The sequence below is a fragment of the Periophthalmus magnuspinnatus genome, chromosome 15 (assembly GCF_009829125.3).
Source record: "Periophthalmus magnuspinnatus isolate fPerMag1 chromosome 15, fPerMag1.2.pri, whole genome shotgun sequence".
Lineage (NCBI taxonomy): Eukaryota > Metazoa > Chordata > Actinopteri > Gobiiformes > Gobiidae > Periophthalmus > Periophthalmus magnuspinnatus.
The window spans coordinates 20,916,955-20,930,863 of NC_047140.1; the positions used below are offsets into that span (position 1 = coordinate 20,916,955).

The 13,909-nt window shown below is 38.1% G+C and overlaps 1 protein-coding gene across 1 annotated transcript in view; it reads right to left on the reverse strand.

Moving 5' to 3' along the window:
• ptk7b (protein tyrosine kinase 7b) overlaps window positions 1-13,909 on the reverse strand; it is a 114,693-nt gene that overhangs the window by 27,640 nt on the left and 73,144 nt on the right. Inside the window, exons 4-6 of the mRNA XM_055227314.1 lie at window positions 6,334-6,436; window positions 5,018-5,202; window positions 636-783 (exon numbers count right to left, since the gene is read on the reverse strand). Coding sequence (XP_055083289.1) covers window positions 636-783; window positions 5,018-5,202; window positions 6,334-6,436 — 436 coding nt within the window. The remainder of the gene's footprint in view (window positions 1-635; window positions 784-5,017; window positions 5,203-6,333; window positions 6,437-13,909) is intronic.

Here is a 13,909-nt window from a genome sequence, read left to right on the forward strand (position 1 = left end):
GGTCACGGTGGCAGCAGTCTAAGCAGGGACTCCCAAACTTCCCTCACCCCAGACACGTCCTCCAGCTCCTCCGGTGGGATCCCAAGGCGTTCCCAGGCCAGCCGAGAGACATAGTCCCTCCAGCGTGAGATTGACAGGCGGATCGGTGCAGCGTCTGCAGTGATGCGGTCGCTGTATCGGTCCGTTGTGGTAAAGAAGGAGCTGAGCCCAAAGGCAAAGCTCTCGATTTACCGGTCAATCTACGTTCCTACCCTCACCTATGAGCTCTGGATAATGACCGAAAGGACAAGATCGCGGATACAAGCGGCCGAAATGGGTTTCCTCCGCAGAGTGGCTGGGGGCACCCTTAGGGATAGGATGAGGAGCTCAGTCACACGGGAGGAGCTCGGAGTAGAGCCGCTGCTCCTACATGTTGAGAGGAGCCAGCTGAGGTGGCTCGGGCATCTGCTCAGGATGCCTCCTGGACGCCTCCCTAGGGAGATGTTCTGGGCATGTCCCACCGGGAGGAGGCCCCCTTCACGAGTGAGGGAAGGACAAGTATTTCTGAATATTTTAAACCGTATAACTAGTAGGCGGATGCTAATATCATTTAAAATAATTGAAAGCTTTGTAAAGTAGTATTTCTAAACAAGTACCTGGTTTTGTTGACCACGAGCTCGCCCTCGTAGTACCACTCCTGTGTTGGGGGCGGGACGGCGGTGAACTGACAATGCAACATGGCCTCCTCATTTCGCAGCACCACCTGGTCGTCAGGGGCAACCACCGGCCGCGGGACACTCTTATCTGTGAAAGGTAAACATCCAAATCAATACATCTGAATATAGGGACAAAAGTATATTGATGAGGAACACAATTATTAATCATTATAATTATCGTTATCATTATTTTAACCTATGTAATCTGGTATGTCAAAAATGTATAATAAAGCTATAGAGTATGTAAACCCAAGGATCTCAGTGTTTCAGAAAATAAAGGCATTCTCCCACTTGCAGAAATTGTGTTACATACATCTGTTTTGTTAAATGAGAATGTTTTATTAAATATGGTTATGCGATAAAGGCCTCATCTCATGCTGTCAATATTTGGACACATGGTGAATAAGACCAGCTGCACCTCGAGACAGGACTGGCCCAATATTTTCTGAAGGATTTATTATGGAGAGGTGCAAACAGCTGCCTTTAGACAAGCACATGTGTCAGAAAATGTGAGTTCAATATGTGCTATGATTTTTATAACTATAATAATAATGGCTACTTTAAAATACTGAAGGATGTCTTAATTCTGCATAAAATAAGTATATGATTTTCAGACATCCACAGCCCTTTTTCACTAAACACTATACAAGAGAGCAGGGTAGCAGTGTAGTCCCAAAGTATTTTTCAGTCATGCGGTGGGCCAATAGCGGATACAAATAATAACCAGATAGATCAGTCCGCCTACATATAATGCATTAAACCAAACTGTATGAGATTGTGGCTTCTGCCTTAGACCCAAAACTTCAAAACCTGAATCTAAGCCAATGCACAGTGTATTTATGTGTTTCAGCTTCCTATTATATGGTGCCATTTTGATGACAGTTAACCATTCAAAAGACACGATAATTTGAAGTTATAATTGCAATGGAAACTAACTTTTCATCCTGTGGATAGAATATAGAATAAAAGTGTCTGTGTAATCCCTCAGTCGTCCAGATAGGTTCCACAGCAAAAGAAAATTCAATTCTGTCAACTGAACAAAAGTTTTAGGGTGAAGATGTTTGACTCCTCATCCAAGTGGCTTCTTCAGTTCTGACAAGTGCTGGTGGGATGCTGTGCTATATCTGTCTGAAAGGAAGAGAGCCTGCTACAGTGAAACTAACACATATAATTTGTTTACAAAAATGTCCAGTTGGCAGAATAAAATTTTCTTTTGCTATAGCACAACTATGTAAAACTAAAAGGTATAGACGGTTTAACATTTGGGCAAAACAATCCTTTTACAAATAACTTGTTCAGTTGTTAAATCTCTCACATTTTAAGTTATATGTCCTTTATGTTCCAGTGACTCTAATTTCACCCAATAAAACATTAATTGCTCCATCTGATCCCTGTATTCACATTCCTGACACTTTTCAGCTGCCAACCTCCTGCTGCAGAGGTCGGGCCAAAGTCCTGGAATACTGTAACCTGACCTGCCAAAAACAGGGCTCTGCTGGCAGACAGAATACAATACACGGCTATATTTGTATACAACCACTATATGTTTAGAAAACCTGATGATATGATAAAATAAATAAGTCTGGATCACAAAGTGAGAATTGCCCCTTAGGGGCAAAAATCAAATAAAGTAATGGACTGTCTGCATCTAATAATAATGCATTTCAGTGTCCAAGAACCAAGAAGTATGTTAGCAAGCTAGTTGAAGTTAACTATTTAATATGTATACTATGAAAGTTCTGAAGAGTGTTTATAAACTTTTAGTGAATAATTAAAATGCATTAGGAAAGTGAGAAATACTTTTGGACTACTAAAAATCTAATCTCAATTTAAAACAAACAAATGATGTTGAGGTTAAAAAAAATAAAAAAATCAGGCTTGGCACCTTTAAGAAAGCAGAGAGATTGTGGGATTGGGACGTCCCAGGAAGTCTAGACATTGCACAATGAAAACCAGTATGCTTGTCCTTAAGGTACAGGCGTCAAGAACATAATAGGAGGTGGCAATTTGGTAACTGAAAACTCCAGTGTAAGGCTTTCTTCCTGTGCAGGTGTTAAGATATGCGCGTCTCAGTCTGTGTGTGACTAATTGAACTAAAGTGTGGCTCAGGTTACACAGGCAGGTGGCTGCACTAAAGAGGCGAATCTCTGTCTGACAATGGCTACGATTCACAATTCATTTTCGCAGTTTTTACTAGAATTTTTATGACATCACCAGGTAACTAATATTCAAAATGGAAAAAAACATCATAGGTTATCTGAAAGTATTGATCACAATGTCATTTATATTGTAATTAAAATAGGCAAGGGTGAATGTAGAATAACACATTTTAGTGGCTTTATCCAAGTATATGCTATGCTGAGTTACTGAACACATGTTTGAAGTCACAAAGCGGTAATTTTGAAATAAAGAGTTACCTTTATCCTTTAGTTCAGTAGAGATTGACAATTCCAGGGCTGAAATGATCCAAACGTTTTTAGTGAAGGTGTGTGGAGTTTTAAAACACAGTGGAGCACTTCCTGCATCACCACAGGACACCACAAGGTGGAACAGTGGTTTCAGTTTCACTCAATTCAGCCTAAATATGCAGGATTGTGTGTTAAACATGTGTGAATGAAGCAAAACACAACTCCAGGTATGTTTTTGATGAGGGAACAACATTATAACATAAACCAGAAAATAACAATAACAATATTATCCCTTTAATTAAAGTGTTAAATCATCGCCAAAATTTACTGTAAAAAGATAATTATGTTTTAATTGACAAACAGTTTTTAACTGTGTTGTATATTGGAACTAATCTAATTTTATGGGTTTTGTATCTGCCAGCTGTTGTTGGGTAACTTTACACCTCACCTAGCCTTGCCCAATGGTCTGTGAGCTCATAAACTCTAAAGAGGTGTGAAAAGGTATTTAACACTGGCCTGGGACGATGGTTGCTCAGAAATCTATTGCCTTTGTTTTTCCATTGTTCCTGAGCCATGAACGACATATAGAGATTCAATGTGGATATACAGTTTAATATATGCGTGGGTGCAGAGGAAAGAGGTGCTAAACATGCTCTTGGTAATCACATCAAAAATTCCTCTTCCTCATCTTACCACTCTCTCTCAGCTAATGGTTTTCCAACGCTCCAATTTACCTGTGCAGAGTGGAAATATTCTGATGGATTTGAGGTGATTTACAATCAATTTAACAAGACGGGTGAAAGTGAAAAATATAACCAATGGATTTCACGTATGCTCCATCGAATAGTGCAGTCAAATAAAAAATGGATTACATAGGATATCAGGTCCTAATAATAATACAGAGAAGTAGGTTCTGCTCACTTGAATTTTTTACATATTTGCCACTGTAAGACGCCAAATTCTCATCTAAGTACAGGTGGTGCAAATAAGTGATCTGGACACTACTAATCATATGGGTAAAGTACATACTAGTGTTTTTGTCCTTTCTCGATATGTTTCAAGTTATGTAAAATTAGGACCGTTGCCATAGCCAGATATAACTGCATGGGCTGTTGCAAGTTAAATTCCTGGCTTCCTCTCCACTCTTCACCCAAATTACAAACATTTTTAAAGAAGACTTATTGTGCTTGTGTCTAGTTATAATCTATGACAGCTGTGAATCATAACTGGCACATTTTAAAAATCACAATATTCATTTACAACTAATTAATAAAAGAATAAAGTCTGCTGCCTTCCATCTTACAAATCTGCGGTGCCCAATGGGAGCTGACATTGCCGTAAACAACATCAAAGTGTCAGCACCTCCTATGGATAGCTGCAGATCACACTAGTGAGTAGTGGATTTTTTTTTAAATTTGTGGCAAAATGACTACGTGACGCTGCCGAATCCTATGGTGAATCCTATGGTCACCGATTAAGACATTTGAAGAACAAAGTTAAGTACAGAACAGTGGCTGTATTCAAAAGGCGGTGGAAATGTGAAATCTTTAATCGCTTGTTGCAAATAAGCGATTAAAGATTGCTTAAACATTGGCAGATCACTCCAAATACAACTTCAGGTGAGTAAATGCTGAAGGGAAATGCACAATATGGTTAAAAGCTCTAAAAAGTTGATTTTGCAGAATAGGTCTGCTTTAAATGTTATATAATATAAAAGGAAAAAGCTTTAAACATATGAAAGAGGTTAGATTTGATATATTTTGTATAGGATAGTATAAGAGATCGTAAAATTTCCAACATGATTTTAATATCAAGAAAAAAGGTAACAATGATAAATTGAGTTTTTGTATTGATTTGCATCAAAGTATAGATTTTTTTTTTACTTATACGGCCTCAGTTAGTTCAGATACCCACCTATGATATGCAGAGTGAAGTTGCTATTGCTGCACACGTGTCCAGCTGCGTTCTTGGCACAGCAGTAGTACACTCCGTTATCCTCCACAGAAGCACTCTTCAGGGTCAGGGTGCGCTCTTTGTTGTTGATCTGATGGGTCTTCTCCGTCAGCTTCACCCCATTTTTGAACCAGTGACACGTAGGTCTAAATAAGAAAGGGAGAGGTGTGAGAGAGGTGGATTCAGGCATGATGGATGAAGTAGAGAATTAGGTAGAGAAAGCGAGGTAGAGAGATGTAGAGAGACAGACGGAGGTAGAGGTAAAGAGAGCGAGGGAGGTAAGAGAGAAAATTATTCAGACGTGATTGATGAAGTAGAGAGAAAGAGAAGGGGATATAGGCGACAGTAAGAGGAGATGAATGGACAGAAGAGGGCCACTGGAGCATGGGAGAGGCCAACACAAATACTGGAGGAGGTTTGGACTCTTCAGATGTGTGACCTTTGAACTTGAGGTAAGGGTGAAGAGGGGAGAAGAGGGTAGTAGTAAGCAATACATTGTCAACAAGATAAAATCACAAGTGTTGTTTGTGAAAATGCCAAATATAGTGGAGTATATATGGAGTACAAAATAAAATAAAAAAATAATCGGAATGAGTCGGAATTAAAACGAAACAATGTGTCATCTTTGAAATCAGAGCAGAAGGTAATATTTCTACACTGTCTTCATATATGGGTATATATATATATATATATATGGGTATATATATATATATATATATATATATATATATATATATATATATATATATATATATATATATACACATATACACACACACACACACACAGGGTGTCCATAAAGTCTCTTTACAATATAACAATTTAATTACAAAGGCAACTGGTAAGATATTAGTTAGATTTGTTTTATTGTGACTATAAAAGTATAAAAGTTTTGTATTTCATCCTTTTGAAGTCTTAAGAAATGGCTACTACAACAGAAGGCACAATGTATCATGGTTTATTGAGACAAGATCAGATACACAGACTCAAAGAAAATACAGAACAAAGTACGGAAGAGATCAAAAGATAACAGATGTGACTGCAACCATTGTCGAGGCTATGCTACATCAAACATGGCAAGAAATCGATTACTGCGGTGCTTTGTGTGAGTGATGGTGCCCATATAGAGGTGTATTAAATGAGGGAAAAACGTGGGAAACCACCAAGTACAATAGAAGAAGTCTCATTAAGATATCTCATCAATTGCCTTTGTAATTTGTAAAGAGACTCTACGAACATTTTTGTTGACATGACCCACCCTCAGTGAGAAGACTTACCGAGGATGTCCGTCGATGTGGCACCGCAGAGTGACTGGGACTGAGCTCTCGATCTCTCCCTCTGAAGCAGGCTCCTTCAGGGTCACACCTCCGCTCTCCAGCCCTGAACAAGAGCGAGAGAAAGAGAGAAGGCATTTTAACATGACTAATTTGCACTACCCAATTATGCTACATGATACAATCTCACATCACTTCAGTGTTGTCGTTTTGCTTTTTGTTTTTTACATTTTTTTATTGTCAGTACAAAAGCTCTAATATATTGTTGTATGGAACCATTTACATTTCTGTGCTAACTCGTTTCAGCTCTATAATCTCTCCACAGATTATAGATCATTCAATATTGTAAAGTTGCTGAACCTACTCGACCTTGACTTGGATGTTGACTTGCCGTGTCCGATTAAAGTAATATCAGCCATGAACAAAAAGGGCAGTATTATCATTTCAACCACAGTCATTCATCTAAGTAGCTTTTAGTTTGTCCCCTGCAGTTCTTTTGTGCAGAACACTCTGCTCTATATAAGTGGTACAGGAGAGAGGAAGAGAAAAATAAAGAGAAAAGGAAAAAGAGAGGAAGAGGGACAGAGTGAGGGAGAAAGAAGGAGATTGAGAGAGAGAAAGAGTGTGAGGATAAAAATGAGAGAGAGAGCAAGGGAGAAAGAGAGGAAGAGAAAGAATGAGGGAGATGAGAGAGAAAGAGTAAGAAAAAAGGAGAAAGAAGAAGAGCAGAAGAGGGAGAGAGATAGAGACTGAGAAAGAGAGACAAGAGAGAATGAAGGAAAAATATAAAGAAAAAAGGGAGAAAGAGAAGGTGAGAGAGACACAGACTGATATATAGAAAGCAAGAGAGTGCGAGTGAAGGAGAGCAAGTGAGCGAGAGAGAGTGAGAGCAGTGGAAGAGAGTTAAGTGGCTACATGCGTCTGCTCTAAAGGACAGAGACAGAGGCAAAAGCTGCAGGGAGCATCAGGCCTCACCACATCCATCACAGTGACATGCCTTTACACGGCTTTTACAGGCTTTTAATGGACACTTCACTGACCCGCTGGTAACACGGCCGCTCTGAGATCAAGATACACGGTCACATCTATTAAAGGGGAAATGAGCACTGAGCATATTTAGATTACCATCAACCACACAATAAGATCATGACAAAGAATCAATGTGCTAATTCAAATATTGTAAATAGAAAATTTGATTACTGTGCAAAGACTCAATTACAATTTAAGTTGATGGATGGATTTCAGGATTTTTCAAATTGAATTTAATTTTGTATCCTTTTAGATATAGTTCCAGATAGCCCATGCTTTATTAGCACCAAGGATCTTTGAGTGCCCAAAAAGCAGTGCTATAAATGTGTTAATTATTAATATTATTACTCAGCTATTTATGCCAATTATGAAGATTGATACACTGGTTTTCAAACGCTAAAGAGTCATATGAACCATGCACCAATACAATATTATGAGCATAATTTTGCCTTGGATTTTATGTAGAGTCTTCACTCACACAACACATTCATGCATAGGCAAAGTGTGTGAAGTTTCTTGCCCAGGGACACAATGGCAATATGCAGTGCTTAGAATTTAACTGCCAACCTTAGAAAATCAAACATGTAACTGAGCATTTTTGTTATCCTATTTTGTTATTCTCAAAAGCTGATTGTGAAATTGAACTTCTTGACCCTCAGTGTAGATTTACAACTGTATCCTTGCATTTATTTGCGCATTGGTCTAGACATGCTCTTAGTACCTGTTAGTCTGGTCCCTCTCACATCAATATTACACTTTTTCAACATTCTGTACACCCAATCGATAACACAACTGACAACCATAGAAACGCAGCATTGATTTTTACCCCAATGAATCCATCTTGACTCGAGCAGAAGAAGCTTTTTAATCAAAGAAATGGTAAAAGCTGTCACCATTATCATGTAATAGATCATTTTGACAAAACCATTCTAAAAAGATCTGTCAGGCATTTTAAAGATTCACTATGTAACTTTTCTGGTTCAGCCACCTGTTCCCTTTATGGAGCTGCTATGACTGGGCGAGAAAAGTATGAATTTTTTACTTTTCTATCTCTATGATGCCACCATAGGCAGCACAATAAATTATAATATCAAGTATCATAAATGGTATCAAATCTCATTGTACACTAAATCGATATTGCACTACTGATTAATATAAAAAGTATTTGCCAGAAACTAAATAGATCACAAGAAAAAAAGGTTCTCCATCTGACAGAAATGTATAAGTTAAATGTAAATTAAAAAAAGGAAGATTATTGAATTCATATCTTGGTTTAGTCTGTTAAGTATTTATTCAGACACATTTGACTCATGGTTCATCGTTCTTCGGAATATTATAGCTAAACAAACAACATTTCTGCGCAAACAAGCAGAAGAAGGCAGTCTATCTTTTGGCTAAAAGATTACACAGTGGTGCTTTAAGGAATCTGAACATTTCTCATATTAACTGTACTAATTGTGCCAAAATCTATATTAGAGTATAACAATACACAGTGCAGTATCAAATATCACTTTTTGTTCACATTGTGCATGTCTAATTGTTTGACTCATTAAGTTGTCAGCAGTGTGTCAGAAAAAGTGCCCATGCATTTCTTTGGGATTCCCCTTTCCTTGTTCATGCCTGTTAACGATCCAAATACTTATAAAAAAGGACATATAATTGTTGTTTATGAGATGCTATAATCATTGTGGTTTGTCAGGGAGTAACAGTACAGACAGTGTGGTAACATAATTTGGCCTTGGTTGTTTGTGTTACATTGGTTTACACATGTGGACTGTAAGATGATATTTCAATGAGTGAATACCTTGTATGAGTTGCTTTTGCCTGGGGGGTATGGTAAAGCTAACTAACTGCATCCTTGTAGCTGGTTGTAGAGTAGACAACATACGCTTGGAGGGAAAATTTGAAAAAGGAATTTGAAAACTGGACTTTCTAAAAATTTAAGATTAAGGAAAGTGCATGCATAACTATTTTGGATGGGAATAAACTGACATGAAATATATGCCAATGTTATACTTTTTTAGGGTACAGTACTCTCATTTACCTGTAATTTTGTAATTTGGGGCTATACAAAAACAAATTGAATTGGATGTCTCATCAACTGGTCTGCACTAGTCTATGGGGCCCAAAATATTATGAGCGCTTAAATTTCTGTACAGTTTTTGACCTTTAGGCTTTGTGCATGTATCTTGGTAAATTTATAACAGTCAATTAATTTTTTAAGCGTGTACACTTAGTTTTTTGACTAGGCTATAATCAGCATATTAACAGTAGTGATTTTACCAGACCATCAGCTCCATGAAAAATAAATACCTCTAGTTTTATCTGAAATGCAGCAAGTTTCCCAATGGATGACTCTATCTGTTGTTAGCCTAGTTAGCCTAAAAGCATTAATCTAACCTTTATGAGATTTGCATTCATTTCATTCCTATTCCCTGCCTTATGGGGTCTCACATCAGAAGAGCTAGTGCAGGGCTTAGCCTTGCTGTGAGGTTATGGAGGGCTACAGAAACACCTGTCAGGCTGAACAACACAGGAAACAGGCCCCAGAGGCTCACGGGAAACGCGGCCTCTGCAGTAATATCTAGCATCCTCACAGGGCCATATGAGGCTAGCAGCGCTCATTAGCTCCTCTCCTACCAGATGCCCCCAGTCCGTAACATTACCATTACAGTCTATGGGGGCTCAGCTGACGATGTTGTTAGCAAGGTGAAATGAGGCATGTAGCTCTAAGCGTCGAGTACTGAGTTGAGTAGGTGCCAACAGGTTTAAAAAGGCTGAACAAAGAAGGTGAGATATCAATGAACCAAAAATATAATAAAAGTAACAAAGAAAACGTTTTCGGAAAGCACAGACTTTTGCTAAGGCATTGAGGCTATCTTGCAATGGTAAAGCCAACCATGCATTTCAGAATGATAAATTAGGACAGTGACCATAACGATTAACAATTTACCACAAGTATTATATTTTTTGTACAGGGAAAAAGTCCTAAAAATGTTGCATATAACAGGAATCTGAAACTCATAAATAGCACCCAGACTTAACCTGAAAACCTTCTCTTTTAGGGGTAAATGCTCTTTCAATTGAGTCACATCGTCCACAGAAGTTAGTTATAACATCTTTGATCAATGACTCAAAATAATGTAAAAACCTTTAAAAACAATCTTTGATCTAAATAAGGAGGTATCCATTATCCATCCATCCATATCCAACTAACAACACTTTTATAAAACCAAAATATAGATTTTAAACTTTATCCTGCCTTCATTGAGACTAACATGTGTCCGTCTCATTCAAGGTCATAACTGTCAATAGAAATGATGTGGAGGAGGAGTACGTGCTCAGGCCCAGGACCCTGAGGCCAGATGTTGCAGAGCTGTTATTAGTGAAGTGAAACCAAACGGGGAAACTCTGACTCACTACACGCATATATAACTGTATGTATGTGTGTTGTGGTAGTGATTATGTGAGTAACTTGTGAAGTTGGAGTAGGCCGTGTTTGAACTTGTCCTTCAGAACAGGTGGGAGTTTTGCTGGCCATGTGACTTAAAACTTCTTCACACACACACGCTAAACAATCCATTAGGAAAATAACAGTTGTGGTATTGTTTTGTCTGGAATGTTCCACAGCATAGGATTAAACACTTCTATGTCACATTTATTACTCCACAGAGACAAGCAGCTGGTGAAATCTGCATCAGAAAAGTTGAAAAGTTTCATGGCACATCCAGAAGTAGGAACAATATTATCACAACACAGAACATGCAACCACTTGTCATATTATGTCATATAATAGCTAAAATTACTTTGAAAAAAATATTCTTAATCATAAAACTGGCCACCGTGAGGAGTAAGTTAATCCCGCTCTGCAATAATACACTTCAGCAGCTGCCTTTTGACCATATGTATAAATGCTCCGGGCGTCTGGTTTGACTGTATCCTCATCTGTTCTCATCAGCGCTGAATGAGTTTCCGGCCTCTGCCTCCAACATAATAATTTAACCCCGTAATTACCCAATGATGTGCTAGGCGTGCCCCACACTGCCCGGTACTTTCTGAAAAGGATTATGGGAGGAATTGGCCGCTAATAGGTTCTAAAAGAGCGCCTTATGCTTTGGCGAGAGGACAGCTGCGGAAACCAGAGTAAGTGTGCGGGACTGGGACTAAAATGTAGGTCAATTTGGGGACTAAATTGGACAAGTGTTTAGGTCTAACCGAGTGGAACGCTTAATGGGTAAAAGGTGACAATAATTTAACAACGACAAGGCAGTCCCTGTGTAAAAGTGCTGAAGGAAAAAAAAAAGGGTCACATGAGGTCATTAAGTTAAACTAGATTATATTTGAATTTGATTATGGTTTACAATCATGGTTATGCTGCTTATTTGTGCATTTCAAATCTTCATTAAAGTATCTCCAAGGCACTGCCAAGTCACTATAAATTGTTCATAATGCTGGTCACGTACTAGAGGAATGGTATAAAATTGTTTCTCCCAATAACAACACTAAATCTCATGACATCACAAGTTGCATATTAAGATATAGCGTGACTTTGCATATGTGAGTCATGCCAAATTATCAATATTTTTCATGGTGTAAACAAATATAAGGATGCAGCAATCCAGTTTTTGCAGTCCAGATACAAATACCAACAAATACCAATATGGCAACTATTCTTAAAATTAACAGAATATTAAAATGTTGAATGTTTGTTCTGTCTGTACCTCTAAAACAGCATTGTATCAGCGAAAGCATAGTAGCTTCAACAGCAGTCATAAATTTTACTAAAATATCTTGGCCTCACAATTACTAGATTTAGTAATATTTGTTGGATCAGACCTGATATCCAATACCTGTATAACCTGCACACCACCTCTATGGTTAAAATAGCAGTTTAGACAGTATTTTTTACTACTGAACAATATACTGACTGACAGCACCATATGGACACGTACTGCATTCATCTGACATGGTTTGAAGAAAGAAAAAAAAAAAAAAAGACTTGAGGAGCGTGACGGTGCGAGTGAGGAGCTGTTAGACAAAGTGTCAGATTTGATCATGTGTGGAGGATGGAGGTCAACAGGCCGAAAGGAGTATGGCAAGCTGGAGGATAAAAACTGCAAAAACGGCAAAATACACTGCGGTCAACACGGTCTTGTTCTGAACAGGGTGAGAGGTGGAAGGAGTGAAGGAACTGAAATGATAACACATGAATGCATGAATTCACACATCACAAAACATTAACGCATCTTACCAGCAGCAAGCAGGAAAGTCATCTCCAGTGTAAAGATTATTTGTATCCCAACTGATGTAGTTTAAAATCCACCATCTCTTAGTAAACAGCCTTTAAAAGCCTCTAATGCATAATGTAGCTGTATCTCTCCTATGTGATCAGATGAGATCAGAGTGAGTGTGTCTCATTTAAAGATTTAACAAGAGGACGGAGCGACTCAGTGAATTTTCTCCTTTCATGATGATTATTTGTGTTTTGATTTGTTTGCATTGTGATTTTAATTTCTTCCGTATTCTGTAAAGCACTTTGAATTACTTACAATTACTATGAATTGTGCTATACAAATGAACTTGCTTCGCCCTCTACACTTCAACTTTTATTAGTACCATCAGATCACATTGTGTAATGGGAAAAGAGACACAAAAGGACATTTGTAAATTGCAGAAAGATAATTTTATATCAAATTCCTCAATATGGATACAATCAAAACGATTATGGTAGTAACAAATGTCATTTTTCATCAATGGGCCCCAAGCGAGACAATAGGAATAGCTCACCAAATATTCATTCAAAGCAAGCAAAAGTAGCCTATAGGTAAGCAGTATTAGTAGCAGTGCCGATGTAGTAATAGTAATTGTATTTATTAGCAATAGTACCAGTTTTAATGCACTCCAGTTAATATTTATGTAGAGTAAACTATACATACAAGTACATTTTCTTGTGAAACTATGATTAAGAATAGTACTTTGACTTGTATTATTCTTGACTACCCCCACTTATGTACAGTAGTGTCAAGTCAACCTTAAAATCCAATATGTCTGTGTCTATATGGCCAACACGTGGCCTTATAGACACAGACCTGCTGCTGGGACAAAAGAATGAGACAACCTCTGAGTCAGAAAGGGAGGGGTACATTATAATGACTCCACATACAGGGCAGGCCCACCACTGCATTAGACCACAATAAATTAACTATGTGTACTTAAAATGGGGGAAGGGGGACTACTGTATGCTGAGCCCCTCCCACTCAACCTATTTACAGCGAGACACGCGATTTCATACACACTTGAACGCTCCACGCGGATTAGAGCTGGAGGGGTTTAACATGGCTTTATCGTGTAGCAAATGTGTTGGGCCAATACGATTCCAACTGTCACAACATGGGACCACTATGGAGATCCAGAGGTCAATAGAATAGTAGTATGAAGCATGAAGTATGAAGTAGTATGTCATCCCTGTAAAAATTCATCTTTCATATATTGTTAAAAAAAAAAGTGTATTTGTATTTTCGTTCAAGTATAAATGTCATTAAATTTTCCA